Source organism: Megalopta genalis, chromosome 9 (genome assembly GCF_051020955.1).
Source record: "Megalopta genalis isolate 19385.01 chromosome 9, iyMegGena1_principal, whole genome shotgun sequence".
NCBI lineage: Eukaryota > Metazoa > Arthropoda > Insecta > Hymenoptera > Halictidae > Megalopta > Megalopta genalis.
Window position 1 is genome coordinate 17,589,301 of NC_135021.1, and position 23,675 is coordinate 17,612,975.

Here is a 23,675-nt window from a genome sequence, read left to right on the forward strand (position 1 = left end):
TCTGAACTCGAGTGGCGACTCAGAGGCCCCACTAAAATTTGTTAAATCACGTTCTAAGATAATTTCTATGTTAACAAAGTCTAGATTTAAAAAATCAATTTAAAAGTGTAACTGTTGCGCGAGTCGCGAGACACAATTTCATTTGCATAAAATGCACGTAAAATACCATTAGTCAGAAAGAATATTTCAGATTTAAGGTTAAAACAGCTTCGAGTGCAAAGGGTTAATATAATCACCCCCTGAACGATACTAATCGTAAGCGAGTTATTTAAGCTCAAACATTCTCGAACACGATTCTAGCGTTCCTTTATGGTTGTAACATTTTTTAGAAGAGTGACACAAGATTCCATGAGAAATACATCGAACGTATTTCAACAAAAATGTCAAACGAATGAACAGGAACAATGCAACAACGCTTACTCTGATGGCATGGGACGTTGTTAAAAGAACTGCCGATTAAACAAAAGAGATGTGAACAAGTAACAATTATTGCAGAACTACGGCATGAGCTCCGACTTCAAAAGTCTGTTCATTCATTGTACAACGTTGTTCAATCCACGGAAACGTAATCCTTTACGAGCCCATGCTGAATGTAACAGAACAATGCGTCTCGTTCCACGCGTAATTCAACGAACTAACGAAGCCAAGTCCAAGTTAAAGAAGAATTCGAAACGGCACCGAGCAAAATTGCAAAACATTGTAACCGCGCGGGGTTGAAACTACGTTGAAACTGGCTAAAACGAGTGCAATAAGATACCATTTGCGGGGAACTGAAACGCGGCGTGGCGGTTAAAGGGCGACGCGGGCCAAGGAAGACAAAGTTGAAAACTCGGCTGAACGTGTCGTAAGCGGGAGTAACGAGAGAAGGCAGCTAGCAGCAAACACGATAAAAGTTGTTAAATTTAATGCGATAGCCCAGGTAAGGCTGCGGGGACCGAGAGAATAAGTCGCGAGAATTCCTGGCGGGAGTTTATAGGTTTGCGCAAAAAGTTTCGCATGGGCTGTCCCGCGGTACCACCGGCGAACAGGCGAACGATAAAGTCATTCTAAGTAGGCGAGCGAACGTCGAGTCGGGGGACGCGTCACGTAAACAAACGGTAGCCACGAGGGACAATTACAGATGGTCCGGCCGGGACAATGCTTGGAGAAAGAGGAACGATAGACGGTCGTCGTGGTAGTAGTAGTAGTCGTCGTCGTCGTCGTCGGCGCACCGCCGTAAATCTAGGCGGGAACAGGTGGACGCGCGTGATCGCGAGTAGTATAGTAGATCGAGTGACTGACCTTGCGAAGAAAGCTGCGGCTGCGCTGGCCTGCGCCGGCGTCCCGGGCACCCCGCTCACGTTGTACGAGTACTTGGTCTCCTGGTACACCTGATACGGGCTCTGCGGCTTCGAGTGCGATGGTCGGTGATAATAATGGTCCGCGTACAGATTCTTCTCCGGTGGACGTTCACCAGCGGCGACCTTGGCCAGGCCGTAGCTCTGCATCGCGGCGACGCCGGCGGAGCCCTTCGAGTGACACTTCTCGTGGCCGTTCTTCTCGGGCCCGTGCGAATGGGACTTCTCGTGGGCCGACGCCGCCGCCGGCTTGTCGATGGTGCCGTACGACTTGAAGTCGTAGCCCTTCAGTTCGCCGTAGTACTTGATGTTCTCGACCTTGAACCCGTGACCGACATCGTGCTGTCCCTTCGACTTGGCCGACGCCTCGTGCTTACCGTAGCCGGCGATCTCCTGCGCCGATTTCATCCTATCCCCGCACTTCCCGATCGCCTCGACTCCGTGAGCAACCCCTTTGCCGGAGGGCTTCTCGATCTTCAGCATCGATCTCTCGCACAGACGACCCTGCACGGCCTCGCTGGCCTTCAGCAGAGAGTCCACAGCACCTTTGTACTTGTCACATGTCGAGGACTCGCACGGCACACCGGAACCACCGTGGCAGACATTCCCGGAAACGGTACCACAACCACTACCACCGCCGCCACCGCCGATCGCGCACGATCGTCCCGCCGGGTGATGATGCGACTTGTTGGACGGGTCCACGTGACACCTCCCGATCACGTCCGAGTCATCGTTCGCCTCCTGGTAGTGCTCCTCCTTGTTCACGTTGTTGTTGTTGCTCGTGTTTACGTTGTTGTTGTTGTTGTTGTTGTTCGAGGAGGAGGAGCGCGTGTCACACGACTTGTACGGGAGACGCGACCGCGAGGAACCGCCGCGTGTTGCTTCTCGCGCGGTTGGCGTGATACTGGCCAGATTAGAGGGCGTCTCGGCGCCATGAGTGCTGCCAGTCCCCCTGCTGGAGTTGCCACCACCGCCGCTACCGCCGCCGCCGCTACCACCGTTCCCGATACCTACGCTCCCACCTCCTCCTCCTCCTCCTCCACCTCCTCCTCCTCCTCCACCGCCGCCGCCGCCACCGCCGCCGCCGCTGCCGCTGCCACTGCCACCTCCTCCGCCGGTTCCCAGTCGTTTGCCCCTCTCCTCCTGTCAAAATGATAACATTACCCGTAACCGCTAATCATCCCGGATTCGCGCGCCCGGAATGGCTACAGCCAGGCCGGAAATGCACGTGGACTGGCTCGATCCAACGTGTCTTGGCCGGAAGGGTTCATTAGTTGGCGTGTCAATGTTGGTTCGTGCTGGAGCAAATATCGTCTCGCGTGTCTTGTTTTCGTGGCTGTAGACGAGTAGCAGACTACGCGAATCGAAACTGCTTAATTTCGAAAAGTAAAGGATAATCTACGCTCGCTGTACTTCTAACCTTGCAATTATGTTACACGTCGTATTTGGGAATGATAATTGTCGCGAATGCTTGTCGCGACTTCGGATGTTCAAAGTAATATAGTATAATAACTGGATTATAATATATATTATAATATATATATAAATGCGCGTGGCAGCCAACGCGTTAAGAATGCTGCCTCGTTACTTACACTTAATCAGCATTATTCGAAGAAGAATTTAATTTGTATTTTTCATCGAGATCCGCGCAGTCTGATAATTACAAATTAGTCTTAGCTTCGCGATGGTGGAATCCAAGAAAAGGAAGGTAGCCCAAAAGTGAATTTTACCGACTTTACTTTGCTTCCATTTCCAGCAAAGTCGATATACTCACCTGAGTTCGTTTGCAGTCGTCCTGTCTCTTGGCCACTTCCGAGTACTTGGGCGGAGGCTCCGACTTGGGTGGCGTTTCCTGGTACCTCGGCGGCCTGTCGAACGGCCTGTACTTGGGCGGATCGATGTAGGGGTTGTTCTGGTGTCTGTAATAATTGGGCAGCTGGCACTCGGTCAGGTCCGACTGCGACCTGTTCAGCTGATAGTTCGGCGGGTTCGTCTTTTGCTCCTGATGGCTCTGCTTGCCGACGTGCTTCGTCGGATTCGGTTTTTCTTGGCCGGCGTGACACTTGTCCCGCTTCTCGCCCCTCTCTTTGCACGCCTCGAACTTGGCGTCTTTCGTCTTTTCTTGCGTGACCGGCCCATCGATCTCGTAGAAGGTCAGCTCCTTTTTGCCCTGGCCCTTCTCCGTCGCGGAACGATGCGCCTTCGAGTGGACGTGCTGCACGTTCTCCGGCTTCACCGGCGGATCGATCTGATAGAAGGTTAATTCGCGGGAGTCCTGCGACTTTGAACGGGCCTCGTGAGACGAATGGTGCTGTCTCTCCGGCTGCGAGTGACTTCTCGCGTACTTGTGATCCAGCTTGCCGACACCGTCCTGGTGCCTCGACGACGCGAACCTGCCGAACCTATCGTTCGTGCCCAGCCTTACCGAATTCCGCCCGTACTCCAGATACTCGTCGCCGTATTTCAGTACCTGTCGGGGCTTGTACTTCTCCTCGAATTGCGAGTAGTTGTACGTGTTGAAGCCCACCTGGTTGAAGTTTCTGCTCAGGTTCGACGAGTCGTAGTCGGTCGACGTCACCGCCTCCATGTTAATCTGAAACGAACGCGGGGAATACTGCGTTTAAAAGAACGTCGATCGAGAGGAACGTCGAACGGTATCTACAACCTATACATCTACATACCTACATACATACATACATATGGTGTCCTAAAATTATTATATTTCCGGGAACTGAGGGGTTCGTGAGGTGATTTGAAGTAACTTTTTCCTTTACAAAAATTTTTTCCGACGCATCGTTTACGAGTTATCGACGAAAAACAATGACCAATGACGGGCGAGCTGGCCTGGGGCTAGGCGGTCGAGCCAATGAGCGGAATTGAGCTTCGTGCGCTCGTTAAGTGGGCCGCTTCGCGTCAGCCAAGCTCGCCTCTCATTGGTCACTGTTTTCCGACAATAACTCGTAAACGATGCCTCGGAGAAAATTTTTATAAAGGAAAAAGTTGCTTCGAATGACCTCAGTAATCTCTAATTTCCCGGAAGAACCATAATTTTGGGACACTCTGCATATATTGTTCGCTTCTTTTTATATCAAAATACGATAGATTTTAGCATTCTGTTATGAATATTTAGCCACTTAAGTAAATGTGGGCATACGCCGAGCACGTATTTTCTTGGTCTTTTAGATTAGTCACATTCTGTTACAGACACCATAACTGTTGCGATCAAAGTGGCCAAAATCATAGGATAGCAATTATTTTCACCGTTCGAATCTGTTCGATTGCAAATGAAAACATTTTTCATGGTCGCTGAAGAGGAAGAGATGATTGATGACGAGGCTCTCGCGATTTTCCATATCGTTTATACGTGGGAAAACAGATCTACACCAGAAAAAAAATCGATATTTCGTGATTCTTGTTAGACAGCTTTATTAGCTTGTTAAAGTTGCGAGAATGAATTGCTTTCTCGATACATATTGAGTTAAATTATTCCGTTGCTGCTTTCATTTTTCTTCCTAAACAACCCAATCAGGTTGACCACAAGTTACGTAACGATGAAAGCAGTTTGCCAGTCGATTCCTTCACGAAGGAATATAGAACAGGATGGCCACCCTTTCCGCTAATCTTTCAAGGTTGCCATGGTTCGGTTCATCCGCGAACTCGGCAAGTGTCCCCATGCTTCGGACAGGGGTGCGTATCGAGTGGATCGGCGTGTAACAGACCGAAACGACTCGACGAAAAGGCGAACTAGGCGAGCGAGGTTACGAGAGAGGGAAGATCCCTGGAGGGTTACCCGGAGCGTTGAAGAGACGATAAAGAGAGAGAGAGAGAAAGAGAGAGAGAAAGAGAGAGTCAAGGGTGCTCTCCGCGCTGAAAGGAACAAGAAGAACTGGAAGCAGGCGGCCGACCATAAATCGGGGAAACGTCTTACTCTTAAATGCTCGGGGTATTTACCGTGAAACAAAAAGCCACGCCGCGATAAATAAAATCTGACGCCGCGGGGGCGTGTCGGCCGTCTCCGTCTACCTCTGTTTCGCGGCTAGAGCGCGTCGCTTCTTCCTCGGGTCCCGTGGAAACCGGGCCGAGGGAACCCCGATTCGTGAACCTCTCCGTCCAGAGGGGTTGCGCGGAGAGTCGGGCCAGGCCGAGCACCGAATTCCACGACGAAAATCGAGCCGCTCTCGAAGAGGAACCGGTTCGCACCTCCGCCACAGGCCCGAAGGCCAATCGATTGGCCGTGTGTACGTGTACGCGTCACGAACTGCTTTCACGGTGCACCCGAGATCACGCGTGCTCCTCTTTCCTTTTCTACGGCTCGAGCCCCTATCCAGAACTGGCCGGGAGCCACGGCGGCCACCGAGAGATGCATGACTGCGATTAGACGACTCGCCGAACCCGGCGAAAAGAGTCCGATCCCGGCGAGATTGCGTACTCGCGCGCAACCCGCCCGTCTTCGAGTAAATTCCGCCACGACCTTAATAGCGTGCATATTAAAATAGCGAACCGTAAATCGGTCAAGAATCGATTGCTCCCTTAATCGGAGCACCGCGATCAGCCGATTCGCCGTTCCTCAAACGTAATCCCGCTGACCGTGCTGCTCGAGGATGAGATCGCGGATTAAATCGAGAATCAAATCGAGGATACGATCGAGGATGCTCGCGGAAATGCAGCGTCGATGCGGTCACACCGGGTATATCGGACTTCATAACTTCTTCTAGAGCATCGACAGAGAGAGAGAGAGAGGGAGAGAGAGAGAGAGAGAGAACCCTCGGGGCCCGCGGTTATATATTACCGGCTGTAATGAAGACTCCAACGGCAGCGAGCTACCGACGCTGCCTTGTTTATCACCTCGCCTCAAATATACAATTAACATGTTGAAAAAGCGCCCCGGGTCGAGGCCGGGCAATCGCCGGCTTGCTCTAGCACCGACAAAGACAGGGGTTCACGGGGCCCCGTGTTCCGTCTTGTTACCGTAGGCCTCGTTAAACCGTGTCTGGGATCCTTAACCCAGAATCCCTCTGTTCTTATCCCCTAACTACGTGTCCGCCGAAATTATCGTTCAGCCGAGACGACCACGAGAAGACGACGACGACCAACGCGGAGGGACGCGGGGGACGAAAAACTGGACGCTCGCGGTCCGGCCGTGCTCTCGGAAATTGGACCGGCCAGGACTTATCGCGAAAAAAGATCGTGATATTTTTCGTCGCGGCGTCTCGAGCGCGACAGTACTTACCCGCCGCGCCGCTCGACTTTTCCCAGCGATACACGGCTCCGCCACTATTAAATATAATTAAAGAGAAAGGCTGTCGGAGACGCTGCCCCCGGGCGGAACTAGCGGCCCGGCTCGATTTTGTATCAATTACGTTTACACGGGGCTCGCATAATTCCTCCGCGCCGCGAGAATTAATCTCTGCCCGGGATCGAAGACCGCCAGCCCGGAATTTACAAGGTGAAAACTGGCGGCGACTCTCGCAGCTCGGCTATTTCGACCGAAAACGCGGATTAAAGTCGATTTCGGAATCGAAAATTTATTGTATTTCGTGTATTATATTTGTCTGCATTGTACGTATTCGGTTTTAGCGTAAGTTCTATCCTCTTTGGAAACGCGAGATCGTCGGCAAACATTTGTAAATATATATTATAAATATATATTATATAATATTTGCAAATATTTGTTCATCGCATCGATCAACGTTGCAAGAATTTTTGCAATAGAATCGTTGCTTTTCAAGATAAGCGAATATCCGAGGAGCGATGTATCAATATGTTGATTGTTTCGCGTTATTCTCCGCGAAATTCGAACAATTTTTGTAGCTCATCGGTTCACTCGTAAGTTTTGCGCGTTGCAAAAATTTTATACAACGTGTGCTTTTTAATTAGATTTTTTCGTCACTTTCCAATAATTATTACATTCGACGAGGTATATTGCGATTCGACAATTTCACGAACGATTTCGTTATACTTCCAAAGCAGTCCGTAGACTGGTTTTGATACCATTAAATTCAGCAAAGCTTTCTGTTTACGGCACAAATAGAATTGGCTGCCAGACGGTACCAAAACAATTTTCCGAACCTTTCCTGCATTGTAATAACGCGTCGCGAAAATAAATGTTCGAATGAAAATATAAATCCATAAAAATAATATCAAAAAATATAGATGTAACGATACAAGAAAGAAATGTAATAAATCCTTCGGCGTGCAGCTAATATAGTAAATTCGTTGTATATTTCATACTGAAATACATGATTTTTCCGAAATAATATATTTCTGTATTGATCCTGAAATTATGAGAGTTAGATCTATTTTGGAGTTATGAATATCCGATCTAAATTGCTCGCTGTTTGAGTGGGTTAGAATCGCAGTGGCGTAAGTCACATTTTCCTCATTGTGTAAGAAGAAATGTTATCGTTTACTAACACGTGCATTCTTTACCGAGCAAATTTACTGCTAAGATGACTTACAGTTAATTTAAGTTAACTCATAGTAACTTTGTAATTTATTTCACTCGTCTTTGTAACATTTTGGCATAGAAATTTTCGAAAATCTGACTTGGACCACTACGATTCTAACCCACTCATTTATATTAAGCCCAGATAAGAAAATCAACGTTGATCTTAAGAAAGCAGACTAACAAATATGCAAAAAATTGGCACATTTGAATGGATCTCTAGCCATGATCGACAAGAAACTCGCATATCCGTGGCGCTATCGAAAAAATCCCGAGGAATTGGGACAAAGAATTTTCTAGTCCTGCGACTATGTCGACAAGTTTCATCAATTCCAGGTAAAATCGAGATCTAGCCAAGATTCAAGCGGTCAGGATTTTCACGTCTGCCTACTTAGATCGAGCATCTTGATCCCGGTACAGAGCACGCGGAAGTAGCTCGCGAATGAGAGCGACACGCTTCTGCCACGGAATTCGGGGCGCCGAGCCTTTGGGTGCACCGTGTTCCATATGATGCACAGAATATTGATAGTCCACCGCGTGTCAGGACTCTCATTTATCTTCATCCTTCAATTTCCCGTGTACACATGCTCGATAGACCACGTTCTCGCCCCCCCCCCTCTCCCCCGCCCCGACCGAATAAAACAACGCTGCCGCGTGTTTTCTAAAGTACACATCGGGGAGAGTAATAGTCCGATGTAAGACGGATATTATATTGACTCGGTGGAAAAGTTCCTTTTCTTTTTTTTCTTCGTTTTCGAGGAACGCGAAAGAATTTTCTTACAGGTTGTATACTTTCTCGGCATTATTTATGACTCGGGCCCCCGATGTATCTCGCGAAATTAATGGTTCCGCCGAGTTCCAGCGACTCGGTGTAATCTCTTTCCGGTGCAAATCAGGATCTCCATTGTTGACGGGATATCGCATTTGCGGAATAACCATCTCTCATCTGCGGCTGGCTCTTCGCAGCAAGAAATGTCTCCCGGAATCCCGTTCTGAAATTACGTATTTCTTCGCTCGCTAATTCTCCATATTGTTTTTCGTAATTGCGTATGGAATATCGCGAGATTCCGGAACAGTTTCAGTTTGACTTTTTCCCGCTTTGAACTTTCATGTGACAGCTATTACATTTATTTATTATCAAGATATTTCAAAAGTTCCGTGTCTCGATACGCACGGCAGACATTCGGTGTAATTATCGTGTCGAGCGATATTAACGCTAAATTGGCGGAGCACAAGAAAACAACTGTTTTATATTAGTTTACAGAAGCAACAATAAGACATTTATTCTGATTTTTAGCAAGTGCAACATTTGCCGTAAGTGACATATAAATTGAATAAATAACTCATAAATGTATCTTTACGATACGAATAATCGTAAATTAAAAAGTTAGTGAAATCTAGTAAATCTAGCGTTAAACATACTCGTTAAAAAGCAAAATTTCATTTCATGCATTTATGACGGGAACGAGTAAATGGATTACAAAACAGTAAAAATTTCGGTATAATTAATTAAAGTTGATCGAAGATATCCACGATTATCCAGAAAAGTACAGTAAATTCTCCCTAATTGACGCTTAGATTGAGCACAAAAATGGACAATTTGGGAAGAGTAATTTGTATATAGTATACGATTATTCGAGCCTTGCGGCTCGTTTTTATAGCTGTCGATAATCGGTAATTATAATAAACGAGATGCAAAGCTCTAAAAATTGCACCTTCTCTTCCCAAATTGTCCATTTTTGTGTACAATCCGAGCGTCAGTTAGGGAGACATTGCTGTGATACTAAATACAGTAGACTCCCGTAGAACGCGTAACACTGAGATCGTGTATAAACAAATCGTTTCGTTGCATATAAATTCACGGGAAGGAATCATTGAACGAATTCAATATACAGTTATAATTAGTGAAAACCCTGTGAAACAAAGTCAAAACACTGTCCGAATCGTCCAAAGTTACGCTCCACCGTCTTCCACCCAATGTAATTAGCTGTTTTGCCTTGCATATATTAATTACATTACAACCCGTACATTGTGGAAGAAATGGTGTTGCACGGGAACGGTGTCGCAAACTTTTGGCGCGTTGTAGCAATCGCATCGCGACGCGTTTCAGAAGCAGAGACCGTCTTTGCCGAGCGTAATGGGAGTGAAAGCCTGTTGAAAAATCGCGGTGTCCGGAGAGCGGTTACTGATAGATGTCTCGGGCATTTCGCAGCGCGAAGGCACCGAATTAGTCAGACAAGAATCTACAAAAAGACAAATCGAATAGTGGATGGGAGCACCAGCCGTGTACGTGTCAATAAATATTCTTTCTGCAGGTTCCATTCCGGTAGACGATAATGACGTTGTTTGCGTTGGCAATAATAAGTTTGGTTGCGGGCCAGCGCGGCGAGAGGAGCCCGTTGCCGGGTCTGCGAACGGGGCCCCGTAATTATGGCTGCCGCTAAAATTATCCCGGGCAATCGGTCCTCGGGATACACGGGGTGTCTCGGGAGGAAACGAGCACCTTGTACGCGGCCGCGCCACCGATTAGTATTATTAGCGACGCTAGGCGAAATCGTCTGGATCGCGCCTCTCTTTTTACTCGTCGCGGCGATAGCGCGCGTGTTAGGCCACCGTTTATCGCCGGCGAATCTACGCGGCGAGAGAGCCCGACAGAAAAACATCGATTGCAGCGTGCGCAACGCAGGGACTAATTCCCTCGATGCAGGAGAAATCGAGCCGCGATATAATGGCACCCGAAGCGGGCATAATTAATCTCGGCTGGCGCGGGTAGCGTGCTATCGCGTACAAGTCGCTGCTACTTGGAAAACCACCGATGCGTTATTTGGTCATCCTTCTGCGAAACCCGCTGGGATTATTAGACATTTTCGATCCTCTCGCATGACCTTGAAATATTGACATTTTTTAACTCCGCTCCTGCCGAAAGATGCCTCTTTTAGTCATTTTCTATTTAAAAGTATTTTCACCGAAGGTGTTAACGAACGTTTTCTAATCGTTTCTATTTAACGCTGTTTTTACCAACGGGGTCAAGGGATATTATTTAATCATATCTATTTAACGCTATTTTTACCAAAGGGGTCGAAGGATATATTTTAATCACTGCTATTTCGCGATATTCTGATCATTCTTCTAATCATTTCTATTTAACGCTATTTTTACCAAAGAGGTCAAAGGATATTATTTAATCATATCTACTTAATGCTATTTTTATCAATAGGGTCAAAGGACATCTTTTAATCATATCTATTTAACGCTATTTTTACCAAAAGGGGTCGAAGGATATATTTTAATCGTTGCTATTTCACAATATTTTTACGGAAGTGGTTGAAAGAAGGAGTTTGATAATAAATATTATTTCCTATAAATAATAAATATTAATTCGGTAAATCGTATAATACAGAATATCGGTGAAAATAGTGTTTAGGCCACAGTAATAGTTAATGCATCGACTGTCAGGCCAATGCAAGTCATGCAAAGTTGGAACAATGTACGAATAAAAAAGACAAGTTATATTGCAGCAATAAGCTTCTCACACCTCCTAAACAGTTCATTTAAAAGATTTTAACACTAAACACACCGAGTCGATCAAAATGATCGCTCGCGCATTTTTTGTTTCAATGTTGCTAAAGTTATAAAGACTCCTTCATAGAAAATAATTGAATACATTTCCTAACCCGATCATAAGTACAGTATAATAAAAACGGCGGTAGGTCTAAATAAACGCGTAGGTCTATTTATTTATTCAATTGTGTATACAATTATTTAATTGTTTTTACGACGCGGCAGGTTTTGTGTTAACAAAACAGTCTCCCAAGTATGTTCAACAAATTCTGTGCACGTCATATACGTCCGACGTGACAATCAACGCAACAATGCCTAAGACGAATGTCCTTGAAAGACAAAGTATCGAATGCGGAAATATACGACCACAAATAAAGAAGTTCTACCGAAACCAAAATGCGACAATTTTGATGAAAACGTCGAACCCCAATTATCTCTTACGCATTGAAACATTGATTATTACAAGATCAAACAGTCTTCAAGATATGTGCTCATCCTCCATAGCCGAAGAAGCTACGAACAATGCTTGAAACCCGAACGGTACGTACGAACAAGATAATAATATTCATGAGCAGAAAAATAAACAGAAGCGGAGAAAAGTTGCGGGACACGTAATCGAGGGTCAGCCGGAAGCAGCGGTGGTTGCTAACAAATCTTGTTTGCGAAATTGTCCGACTAATTGGCTATTTAATTGACAGTAGTTCTGGACGGTCAGGGCGGTTAAGGCGGACGCAGAGCGGTCGAGGAGATCCGTTCCGGCCCTCGCAGGGCATCGCAAACCCCGGAAAGAGCAACGCGGACAGAGAGGACGGGGCGACTAAAGCACGAGCAGCATTTCTCTTGGCAATTTGCGAATTATTAATTTAACCGTTCTCCCTTAACGCTGTCGCGCCCGCGGCTAATATTTTCCCCGGAGCCGCGACGGGAGAAAGGGTTGATATGGAACTTCCCGGCGAAGGAAGACAAAAGGTTAAGCAAAGACCGAGCTACGGCGAAAGGGTGGGTGGGAACGGAAGGTGGTGGAGGGCCAAGGCGGTCGGAGTTGGCGCGATGGTCGTCTAGTCTCGCAACCGAACTTTTGGTTACCGTGTAAACGCGCCGGGAACAAAGTTCCACGTCCAAACACCGACTAAGGTGGCCAATGAACTTAATTCCGCCTCGCAGGACTGGTCGCAAATATTGTCCAAGTGACAGCACCTATCGCTCCATATTTATCGCACCCTTTGGAGCACATCGGACGAATCGATTCTCGTGATAGTACTTTGCAATCAATTTTAATCTGTGGTTAATTCTAGTTTAACCCTTTGCACTCCAATGGCGACCCTGAGGCGCCGCTAGAAATTGGTATACTATTTTTCCAAAATCATTGTAAGAGCATCAGACTCGTTTATATTTACAAAACTGTTGAAATTGCATTGTACTTGCCAACAGGCTCAATTTCATACGCATGAATCGCAATAAATTATATAAAATAGAAATACCGTAGATCGAAATACATGTTTTGGATTTCGAACTCAAATAGCTTCGACTGCAAAGGGTTAAACCTTTTATTTGCGTCACGTGATTCTCCTCTTCCGTCGAAAAATTTGCGAGTTTTCTTGAGTCATAAATAGACTGCGGATTGTATGTTGTATGTTGTATAAAAAACGAGCCGCAAGGCTCGAATAATCGCGTCTCCTCTTCCCAAATTGTCTACTATAGTGCACAATTTGGGCGACAATTAGGGAGACATTACTTTACATTCAATGTTCATCCTGCTCATTGCTAAACTGACATGCTTTAGACATTAAACCCTTGACATACCTTGACAGGCCTTAAATTAGGTATGAATATTATTCCGTTCTTGAAAGACAGAATAAAGTTATACTCTTTCCCTAAATACAGTAATGTCTCTCTAATTGACGTCCAGATTGTCCACAAAAATGGACAATTAGGGAAGAGGAGACACGATTATTCGAGCCTTGATTATTCGTTTTCATAGTGACCGATTATCAATGACTATGAAAAACGAGTCGCTAGGCTCGAATAATCGTATCACACCTCTTCCTAAATTGTCCATTTTTGTGCACAATCTGAGCGCGAATTAGGGAGAAATTACTGTGGAATTTCACGCTTAAGCATTTATGCATAGATGCGGAAACATTGTAAGCCGTTGTTACGTCAAAGTTACAAATTGAATTAATTATAATAAAGTTGTTTAGACTGTTAAATATTTTTTTAATTAGCATATATCGGTTTTATAATAATAGATTTTCCGTTGCATAAATTGTCTTATATTTAAGAAAAAAATTCGGCCCATAGAGGGTTAAAGAATTAGGGGTTAGCCGAAGGTTCGTTTCGAAACATGCGCTGAATGCGAGTTCCGAAGTACAGTAATGTCTCTCTAATTGACGCTCAGTTTGTCCACAAAAATGGACAATTTGGGAAGAGGAGATACGATTATTCAAGCCCTGCAGCTACTTCTTATAGTTGTTAGCAATTCGAAACTATAAAAACGAACCGCAAGGCTCGAACAACCGTATCTCCTCTTCCCAAATTGTCCATTTCTGTGCACAATCTCAGCGTCAGTTCGGGAAACATTACTGTATCCGGTGCGCATCTCATGTTATTTCAAAGTACGCACAAGTTCCAAACGTTTCACCTTCGAAGAGAATACCGTAGCAGTGCCCAGTGTTTGAAAAGGGAGAAATGTGGACGGGCGAACGGAACAGTTGAATAACAACGTGACTCGGAGCGAATTCGCCGACGAGACCGCCGAACCCAATATCAAACGCGGTCGCATAACAAAACCGTTGCGATTGTATCGCAACCTAATTTATTGTTCGTTCATTGTCCGCGCGGTTAATTGATTTCTCCAGTGCGCAGCTATTAACGGAAGAACGACTCGATCGCCGCGAGTTAAAACGCACAAAACGAAACCGCTCGCACGGAATCATAACCGGATTTTCCACTTCCCCGGGGTTAGATCGGGTACCGCGGAGGACTACCCGATTTTCACGGCGGTATGACCTTTCTCAATGCAGTGCCCCTCACCCGACAATCAAATTAGAGACGGCCGGTTAGCCGGCCGAATGGGAATCTTTGTTCGTTTTTCTTTTTCCGTTTCGCGTGCTTTGTTTCCGTATAAACCGATCTGTTACCGCAAAAAATGCAATTTGGGCCCGATACGGGCCGGGTCACGAACCTTTTGTTACGTCTCCGTAATATGCGGAGATAAAAATTATACGAGAAAGAGCGTCACGAGAACTGTTAATTCGTTAATGTCGAGATACGCGCAATCGCTCGTACACCTCGCGCCAATCATTTGCACGAGACCATGTTAAACGCCTGATCGCGGGACAGACTAATGTAGTTAAGTCATAAAAGTTTGTACGGTAATCGATAGTACTATTTTTAAACCCGGAGGCAATCATCGAAAACACGGGAAGTAGGCCACGGAAGTAGGCCTACTCAACGTTCCAGACATTTTCTCAACAACAGTTGAGAAAGAAAAATTCATATTGGTAAATTTGAACAATTTGAATCAGTCAATTACTACGTTCACCTGATGATCATCGATACGTTCGTTAATAACGTTGTCCGACACTGTGAAATTCTTGTAGAGCTTCACTTCCCGAACAAAAATCCCTAAACCGAATTGCTCCACCACCCTCAGTTTTTGAAAAAAACGAACTTTTGTAAAAATCCAAAATTTTCGATAAAAATGTGGTATTGCACGAAAAGTACGAACATTGGAAAGTTCTAATCGGTCTCAAAAGGTAGATAAAAGTTTTCCGAATATAGTGGCATACAATTTATTAATTGTGTTTTCGGTACTAAATAATTATATATTAATGTCAAAGGAGGATGAATTTCCTATCGATGACGCAGCGTAAATCTGCGTAGAATGATCAAAATATATGAATTTAAAGACGTGGCCATCCCGTTTGTAAGTAGAGCGTCAAGGTCATCAACGTCGGAGACAGGGACATCAAAGGGTCGGGAAGAAAGTTTAGCACCTTGTGAGGAAGGGATGTTTTTTTTTAATATCGATGTTTTCGAAGGGCAGAACATTGGGATCACACTGATTCACTGACTGTCGCGCTGCGGCGAAGGGGGCAGACAAAGGGAAAACTTGAGGATAACAGGCGAGGTTAGAGAAGCGGGCGAGAAAACGCGAAGACCGTGCAATCTCTTACGGTCGAGGTTGTCGCACAGTGGGAAGCACTCCCGATCACTCCGAATAATCATCACGGGACACGTTGCGAGCACTCGCGTCATCGCATCTGCGAAAATGAGAGAAGCCAAGACGGAGATCGGGAAATGGGGCGAAAAATGCGAGTCGGGGAGCGACGAAGGATTTCAAGCGTCGGTGGATTCAAAATGGGGCGTCTAAATAGATATAGACGTCTTTCGAAATTATTTCGAGTTTTTACAAAAAAAAAAACACGAACACATTTGATCAAATATTGAAGCATTTCATGTTTCTCGATTCTCCACTGATAAATCAACTTTAGGCCAGAAGCTTCCCTTCCTTCTCAAGAAAACTAGTTGCTCAAAGAATAAATGTAGAATTCTTTTTAGATTTTTGGAAGAATCTGATTCTTTTAGGATGCGTGAGGAGCTTCTGATTCAAAGTTGATTTGTTGTAGAAGAATTTAAAAACATCAAACGTTTTCATGTACTAATATAACATTTTAATAGATCCTCAGGCAGTGATAATATTATTATTATAAAAAATAAATCATTATAAATAAATAAATTATTATGAAAAATAAAATAATATTATTATTATATTACATAATACAGTTATTTATTTATAACATAAATATTTATATGGAGACGAACCACCGACTATTTAGTAGCACGTGAAAATACGAATAACAGAACCAAAACAGAACAGATTATGTAGAAAAGTAAAAAAGACGCGATATAAAGAAAACGATAAGGGATTAATCGGAAGAAGAGAATGATGACGTTCGCAATCCAATAGCTTGCAAGCTCTAAGTCTGAAGCAGTAAACAACAGAGTCAGAAAGTAATAACAATGAATAACAACGATGTATGAACGAAGGGGAAAGAAAATTTGCCGCAGAGCTGTCCACCCTTTGCGGAACAGTATTTAAACGCCTCGTTCTGGAATCATAAATCCTCCTTAAGCAAAGTTTTATCATCCACAAACATTTTCCCACCACGCGGGGATCAGCATAGTCGGATCCAGCGCCTAATCCGGCGACGGGAAATCACGCAATTAATAGATTAGAGCGATGATCGTGCGCATTATACCCTTCGAGGAATGTTCCACCGTCGAAGGGCATGGGTTATTTTTCTTTCATTACGCGGGAATGTTCCACCCTCGTCCCGATGTTTCTGGTCCACGGAATACGTCGTCGAATTGCGGAACACGAAAACGAACTTCTCCGGTTCGGTTCGCGTAGGGAACGAATTTTTTTTTACGACAAAGTTTCCCTCCGTTTCGCCGGAATAACATTTTTTGCTGGAACACGAGATGCTTTTACGGCAGAGCTTTCTCTGTTTTATGAAAATCCATCCGTGGAAATGATTTTTTGGCGGCGTACGCCGCGCAAGCGAGAGACACAGAAATAATGCAAGAATTTTACGAATGAATCCGTTACCGAATTATCAACCGCACAACAGATTCGTAAAAAGTTATCGATTTTGTGCAGGAATATATTTTTCATATCTGTCCGTACGTTGAATCGTTTAATTGGCATTGTTTTAGGGTTGTATTCGTGCCTCGCTGACTAACAAAATTGGTGACAGATTTCTCCTTTTCCAGCGTAGGTAAAATCGAGATTAGCGATTGTCGGATCGAAGTACTTTATACGATATTTTCGTATGTTCATAAATAATTCTACGGAAACTAAATTAACGAAAAGGCATCTTTCACTGATCAATCTTCGGGCGATGGATCCATTTTGATCCGAGGTTCTAAGTATTCTATCTGAATTAGTTAGTAGCCGGTCTAAATTATTCGTATCGAGTAGAATAAGACGATCAACGTTGATCTCCGAACTCTGCAAGTTCGGACTAAAATAAAGATCGACGTACTTATGGATTCGATTAAATTTACAGTTAGCATGAAATCGCTGAGAAGCATCCGCTGTTCGAAGGACTGCTCGTGCAGCGACTCTAAAACGAAAGCATCGATTTGAAAACGTCTCGTATGCCGTAACTATAATATAAAATTCGAGCGATTCTGGTTGCAAGTGAAACGAACGTCTCTCCGGCGATGAATATAATTTGGGTCGCGTCAAGTTTCCCGGTGATCAAACGAGACAGCCGTTTCGTCGCGAGCCAATTCCATTTCATACAACCCCGTTGAATCGGGGGAGCCACGATTCGCAGCACTCTGGCGCGATCTCTGTTCAAGATTTAAATTATTCTCGTATTTCGCCTACTCGGCGGTCTCTTATCCCGGGCCCGGTTGTTCCGGGGCTTCGAAAAACAGCTCGAGACGTATCCGGTTCGCCGCGAAGCGCAAGATTCGCGAACTAATTGAATACGTAACAAGAAGTCGGATTGAAAAGCGAAGTTGGCAATGGGCGGTTGCAGTCGTCGACGCGCCAAAGGATTCGCCCGCGCCGCGTTCGTTCGCCGGTCCTGGAAATTGAATGAACGGGGTCTGCTCGAGTGAATGGCGAGGAAATCGCGCGTGCATCTGCCTTCCGTGTATCGGCTGTTTACGCGGAACCCGCGCGAAAATTCGACGCCCGCGGGAAATGGGAAATGGGAAAATTCGTGGACCGTTGGTTGCCTTTCTCTCAGCCGCGACACGCGCCGATTCGCCTGACTTCGCCTTTCACCGAATTTTCCTTGCGCCATTATTCGCAACGTGAAATCACTCGATCGGGCTGCATTTCGCTCTGTTAAAGGTAAAGCAGAAACGGTCCGTTCTTTTTACAAGAAAATCTCTCGTTTGAAATCGACGCTATAGTAATTCTGCGGGGCCAGGCCTGAACTACAGCTGTGGACAAATGTATGTGCACATCTTTCAGAAGGAAATAACTTTTTTAAGACTGGTTTTTACCGGTTGAATTTTTTGTTGTTGAGATTTCAGGAAGACTACCTGTATAGTTTACAATGCGTAAACGAAATTTTGTAAAAATAGCAATTGAGCGAACTGACAAACGATAAAGCAGAATTAATGGAGACAATCACGCAAATATGGTCAGAAATTTCGACTGAGTTTTGTATGTTTTGTTTGCGATCAATTGATTATATGCCACGCAGATGCAATGCAGTCCTCAAATCCAAGGGTTATCCAACATCTTATTAGACTGTTATGAAAACTACAGAGACATCGACACGTCGCTGTTTCTCATTGAAAGTGATTATATAACTTAAGCGACAATGTTAAGTAGATACCATTACGATTAAAACATTTTTTGCCCATTTTTATACCTAGCAACACAAAATGAATAAAATCAAACGCTTTCGCAAGGACGTGTAATCTTTGCCGCTCAAAATAAGACTTGCTTCGTCTCAGGCGCTTTGCTTCAAAAATGTGCCGGAGTTGCTGGTAGGTAGTACTCGAGAAACGCGTGTAGCGCTAAGGGTTAAACTATGGCATGTTATAAAATACGCATGTGCGACACATTTCCAGGAACATTGAATCGGTTCCGCGAATCGACTGCGGCAGGGTTCGAAGAGCAAATCGAATTTGAAAAATGCCCGCACGAAAAACGTCCCATGAAGGACGTCACGAACCTTTTAAAGCTCTCTGTTATCCTTGGCGGGCTCCCGAAGGACACTCTTATCTCCGGGCGGGTGTTTGCTTTGCGGATCTTAACAGGATAACGTTCGCCGCCAGAAACGGTCCACGGGAAATTCTACATTGGCGAGTAACCGGCCGGCCGGTCGGCTGCCAACCACCGAAGAGGGGATGCAGGCAGTGAAATAACAAGACCGAAATGCGCGAGGGTGAACCACGGCAAGAAGGACGGAAGAAGGGCGTGCGGACGGAGAAAGACGGGCCGAGGACAGAGACGGGAGGATAAGACGACAATCCGGTGCGCAAATGCCACCGGGATTTAGATCGGACGTCTCTAATGGCAGCAGGATTTCAATGGCAAATGGCACCTGCCAGATCCTCGCCACTTGTTTGGCCAACGGATTTGGAAAATCTGCCGAGATATCCGCGCGGGTACTTGCGTCCGCTTGTAAAAGATATCGACGGAATAAAGCAGCGCCTTTGAGTCGGACACCGTCTAGGAACCGGCGCTAGTTTCGCAGGACACCTGTGATGATCGCGTACAATCAGCTAAACGCGAGTACCGGATACGTTTTCACAATTGTCGCGACACGATCGACAAGTTTCTTGTTTCCAAATGTGTCCTGTTTCTAGAGAAGTTTCGCGCGAACGCACTTCGTTTTTTATATTAATCATCTTGAACCCTCCGGCGTACCACGATCTTCACAGTTACAATGATCAGATCTTTCTCGATTGTAAGAATTTTTTAGACAAAAAAGGAAATTTCTATTCATCGTGTGTCTACATTTATTTCGATGCTTAAATATTGATGATAGTCCAGATAGCACGAAAACGTCTTGTGCGCGTCTTGAAGACGTCCAGTTTGGGTCGTGAGACGTTCAAATGGACGAAGTCGAAATAAAATTCGATTCTCTTCTCAGATAACGCGCGACATCTGAAAGACGACCATTTTAAGCTTGAACGTTTTGCGACCTAAACTGGATGTAAAATGGACGTCTTCAAGACGTCGCGTACTACAGTAATGTCTCCTTAACTGACGCTCAGATTGCGCACAAAAATGGACAATTTGGGAAGAGTAGATACGATTATTCGAGTCTTGCAGCTCGTTTTTATAGTTCTTGACAATTCGTAACTATGAAAACGAACCGCAAGGCTCGAATCATCTCTTCTTCCCGAATTGTCTATGTTTGTGGACAATCTGAGCGTCAATTAGGGAGACGTTACTGTATTTGGGAAGAGAGTAGAACTTTATTCTGTCTTTCAAGAACTGAATAATATTCATACCTAATCTAAGGCCTGTCAAGATATGACAAGTTTATGTCAAGGTTTTAATATCTAAAGCATGTCAGTTTAGCAATGAGCAGGATGAAAATTGAATGTACAATAATGTCTCCCTAACTGTCGCCCAAATTGTACACTATAATAGATAATTTGGGAAGAGGAGACGCGATTATTCGAGCCTTGCGGCTCGTTTTTTATAATTTCCGATTGTCAGTAACTATGAAAACGAGTCACAAGGCTCGAATAATCGTGTCTCCTCTTCCCAAATTGTCCATCTTTGTGGACAATCCGAGCGTCGATTAGGGAGGCATTTCTGTATATTGCTGGCATTCCCCTCCCTCTTTTCATCAGCCAGCAATGAAAGTATATTTGCGATGTTCCTGCATGCAACTCGTTGAACGGACGATACACTATACCGTGATCGGTGCGGTCTGTGTCTTTGGACGGGTGTAGACATTTCAACTTTGACAATGCATCTTCGGGAGACCCCTGGCAACGGTACGAATAAATATTTTTCCAGAGGTTACTTTTTCTGTAGAACATGTCTGACGCCGGTAGAAGTAACGATATCGAGTGTCGCGATACCATCGAAGGATCTCACGATCTCTCACGATCCGGGCGCGGCGCGGCGGGTCGAAGATCGCTGCCGGCGCGAAGATCGATGGAAAAAAGCAGCTAGTCCCAGGGTTCCCTGGCAACCGGGGGGGGGGGGGGCGCTTTCTCGAAGAAGACGAACCCGTTATTCTCTCTGGTGAAAAACCGAATCCTCTGCCCTCTCTCGTTCGACGAGAGCAAACAATCTAACAAGCAAAAAGTCCCTTTTACGTCCCGAGTACCGAGACCGAGTTGCTCGACGCTTGTTAAGAGATGTTTCTCTCGTCTCTCTTTCTCTCTTCCGCCTTCACGGGTGTTGGCTGCCTCTCCTCGCGAACAAGAAAAGAGAGGAAAAAAGAAAGCGGCACGAGGCGTAGGTTCGCGGGGGCGCGCGGAGGGGGGGCAGGTGAAAGGGAGAGAACGAAAAGCACGGCGGGAGTTGTGTCCTTCGTTAAGAGACGTTAGCGAGGCACCTGGTGCACGATTACGCTCGGCACCGTGCACACATGTGGTTCCGGCGCCTCTATGGGGGTTGAAAGGCTGCTGGATGCCCGACGACATCATGACGGATGGGGACGTCAGCCTTCGCGGCGGCGAGCCCACCCCCCTCCCCGTCCGCCACCGAACAATAACGTTACGAATGTTTCATTCTCGCTACATACTGTCCACTTCCGCCACTCTTCCGTCGCGCGGAACCTTCCACCCTCATCGATCATCCCCTGGTAATCGGTGCACGAGCCACAAAGATTGCCGAGTCAAAGTAAAACTCGATACACGCCGTCGATTCGTTCGTTCGTGCTGCGCTCACCAAATATTATTCCACTGTTTCGAAACCGCGAGTTCGCGCTATGGCCTCGGTTAGGTCCTGGCCAAGTTCCTGAAGAAGGTTCGGCCTGTTCGGAAGCCGACCGATGATTGAAAACCGACGAAAACCGATGAACGGAACTCAATCCTGTAATTTCTGGCGTGTCGCAAACGTTGAAGTCAACTGTAATACTTGATACTCTCTAGTATACTAGATTATAATCGAGATAATAAGTTTCAGATTGCTATGATGCCAAACTGACGGGTTTCGCATACATAACAATTTTAAACACATTTTAAAAACCACATTTTATAAAACCACGTTTTCCACATTTAAAAAATGCTGCAATTACGTAAATTCAATAAAAATGGCGAATGATCTAAATAATGGTCTAAATCTTGTCATTATTATAAAGCAACAAATAGTAGTTATTGTCAGGGCTCGGTAATTTTAGTGTTAATATTTCGATAGAATATCACGTTTAAAACATTCCTTTATCCTAACGAAAGTAGGAGAAGAATCGTGGGAACTAATTCCCTGACTAATTTCCCTACTCTGAATAATAATTGAACAACGAATTTTATACAATTATAACAAAAATGAGTGAATCGAATACAGAGTAATTACAACATTTAAAGAATTTAATTGCATTATGTTCAACTTGATAAAGTAACTAAAAAAAGGAACAGATCTCTGCGTACTTTCTGCATCTTGCAATCGATGCAGACAATTTTTCTTTCGCATAAAAATTCGATGTCGAATAATCCACTGAACCGTAGACATCTTATACGACAAGATAGCGGCTGCTTCCAGCGAAGCTGAGATTCGGTCATCTCGCAGGCAGAAAAATCGGGAACAGTGAATAGCGAAACGAGAGTAACTTGTCGCGTCAACGGAGGAGAGGAGGATTTGATGGATTTTAACCCCCACTGATATTCGATTACCGATCAGTCGCCCTCGATAATCCATTACAGGTCTTGCATCCTCCCTGCGCCAGATACCCATTCCAGCAGTGACTCGTGCGTTTTCTGGAATTCATCAGGCCGGATTGGATCGCAAATGGGGTTTATACGGAATTTTCATCGGCGTGGGAGGGACGGATACAGAAAGTTGACAAGCGTGGAAGCGATGACCGTGTGATAAAGCATCGCCGTGGGCGGGAAAATAACGCGGCATCGAATCGAGTCATTTAACGGATGAAACGAGACGAAAGGACGCGGCCCGTAAAGATTTCGGTTCGTCATGGTGCTCGATCGTATCCCTCGAAACATTGCCACGTGAATTTCTTTGTGAGCAAGCAGGGAATCGAACGTGCAACGTAGAAGTGGAACGAAGCGATACTTGGACTCCGGATGTGTTTGAAAAACCGTAGAGTTTAATTTGCTGTTACTAAGAGGAACCTTCGAACATTCTTCAGAAATGATGTATTCTTCGGATGAAATCCTTCGGATGAAACATTTTTATATTTATAAAAACAGTGGAAACAATCAGATCTGAATCGGATTGCAAACATCAAACTTGCGACTTCATCGATGTAAATCATGGCCATTTAACAACGTTACATACATTTTTACTTTCCTTAATTTACATTAGGATACGCAAGAGAAACAATTTGCAAGGGAAACAGAAAAGTGTCAAACGTTTTGCAGAATCTGCAAAAAGAAAATGAGTGAATGTTCATCCCAGTGAACGTATGTAAGGGTTAAACATAATTTAAATTAACACAATTCTTACTCCTTTTCATTTTGGATGAGATAAACATTCGATGGACATAGATATGCCGCAAAAAATACTGTCACAAATAATGCTAAACCAGAAAAAGATTAGGCTTCGATATTTAACAACGACGAGACTAGAAACCTCGTGCTGGCGATATTAACACAATTTTCATTTCCTTGCGCATAATTTTTTGATTTGCATAAAACTCCCGGCAGTCTAA

General features: G+C 45.0%; 1 protein-coding gene across 1 annotated transcript in view; it reads right to left on the bottom strand.

The window, feature by feature from the left end:
• The window catches only part of LOC117224800 (uncharacterized), a 610,978-nt gene that overhangs the window by 392,138 nt on the left and 195,165 nt on the right, over positions 1-23,675 (bottom strand). The window contains exons 4-6 of the mRNA XM_076524388.1: positions 3,112-3,930; positions 2,444-2,480; positions 1,282-2,383 (exon numbers count right to left, since the gene is read on the bottom strand). Coding sequence (XP_076380503.1) covers positions 1,282-2,383; positions 2,444-2,480; positions 3,112-3,930 — 1,958 coding nt within the window. The remainder of the gene's footprint in view (positions 1-1,281; positions 2,384-2,443; positions 2,481-3,111; positions 3,931-23,675) is intronic.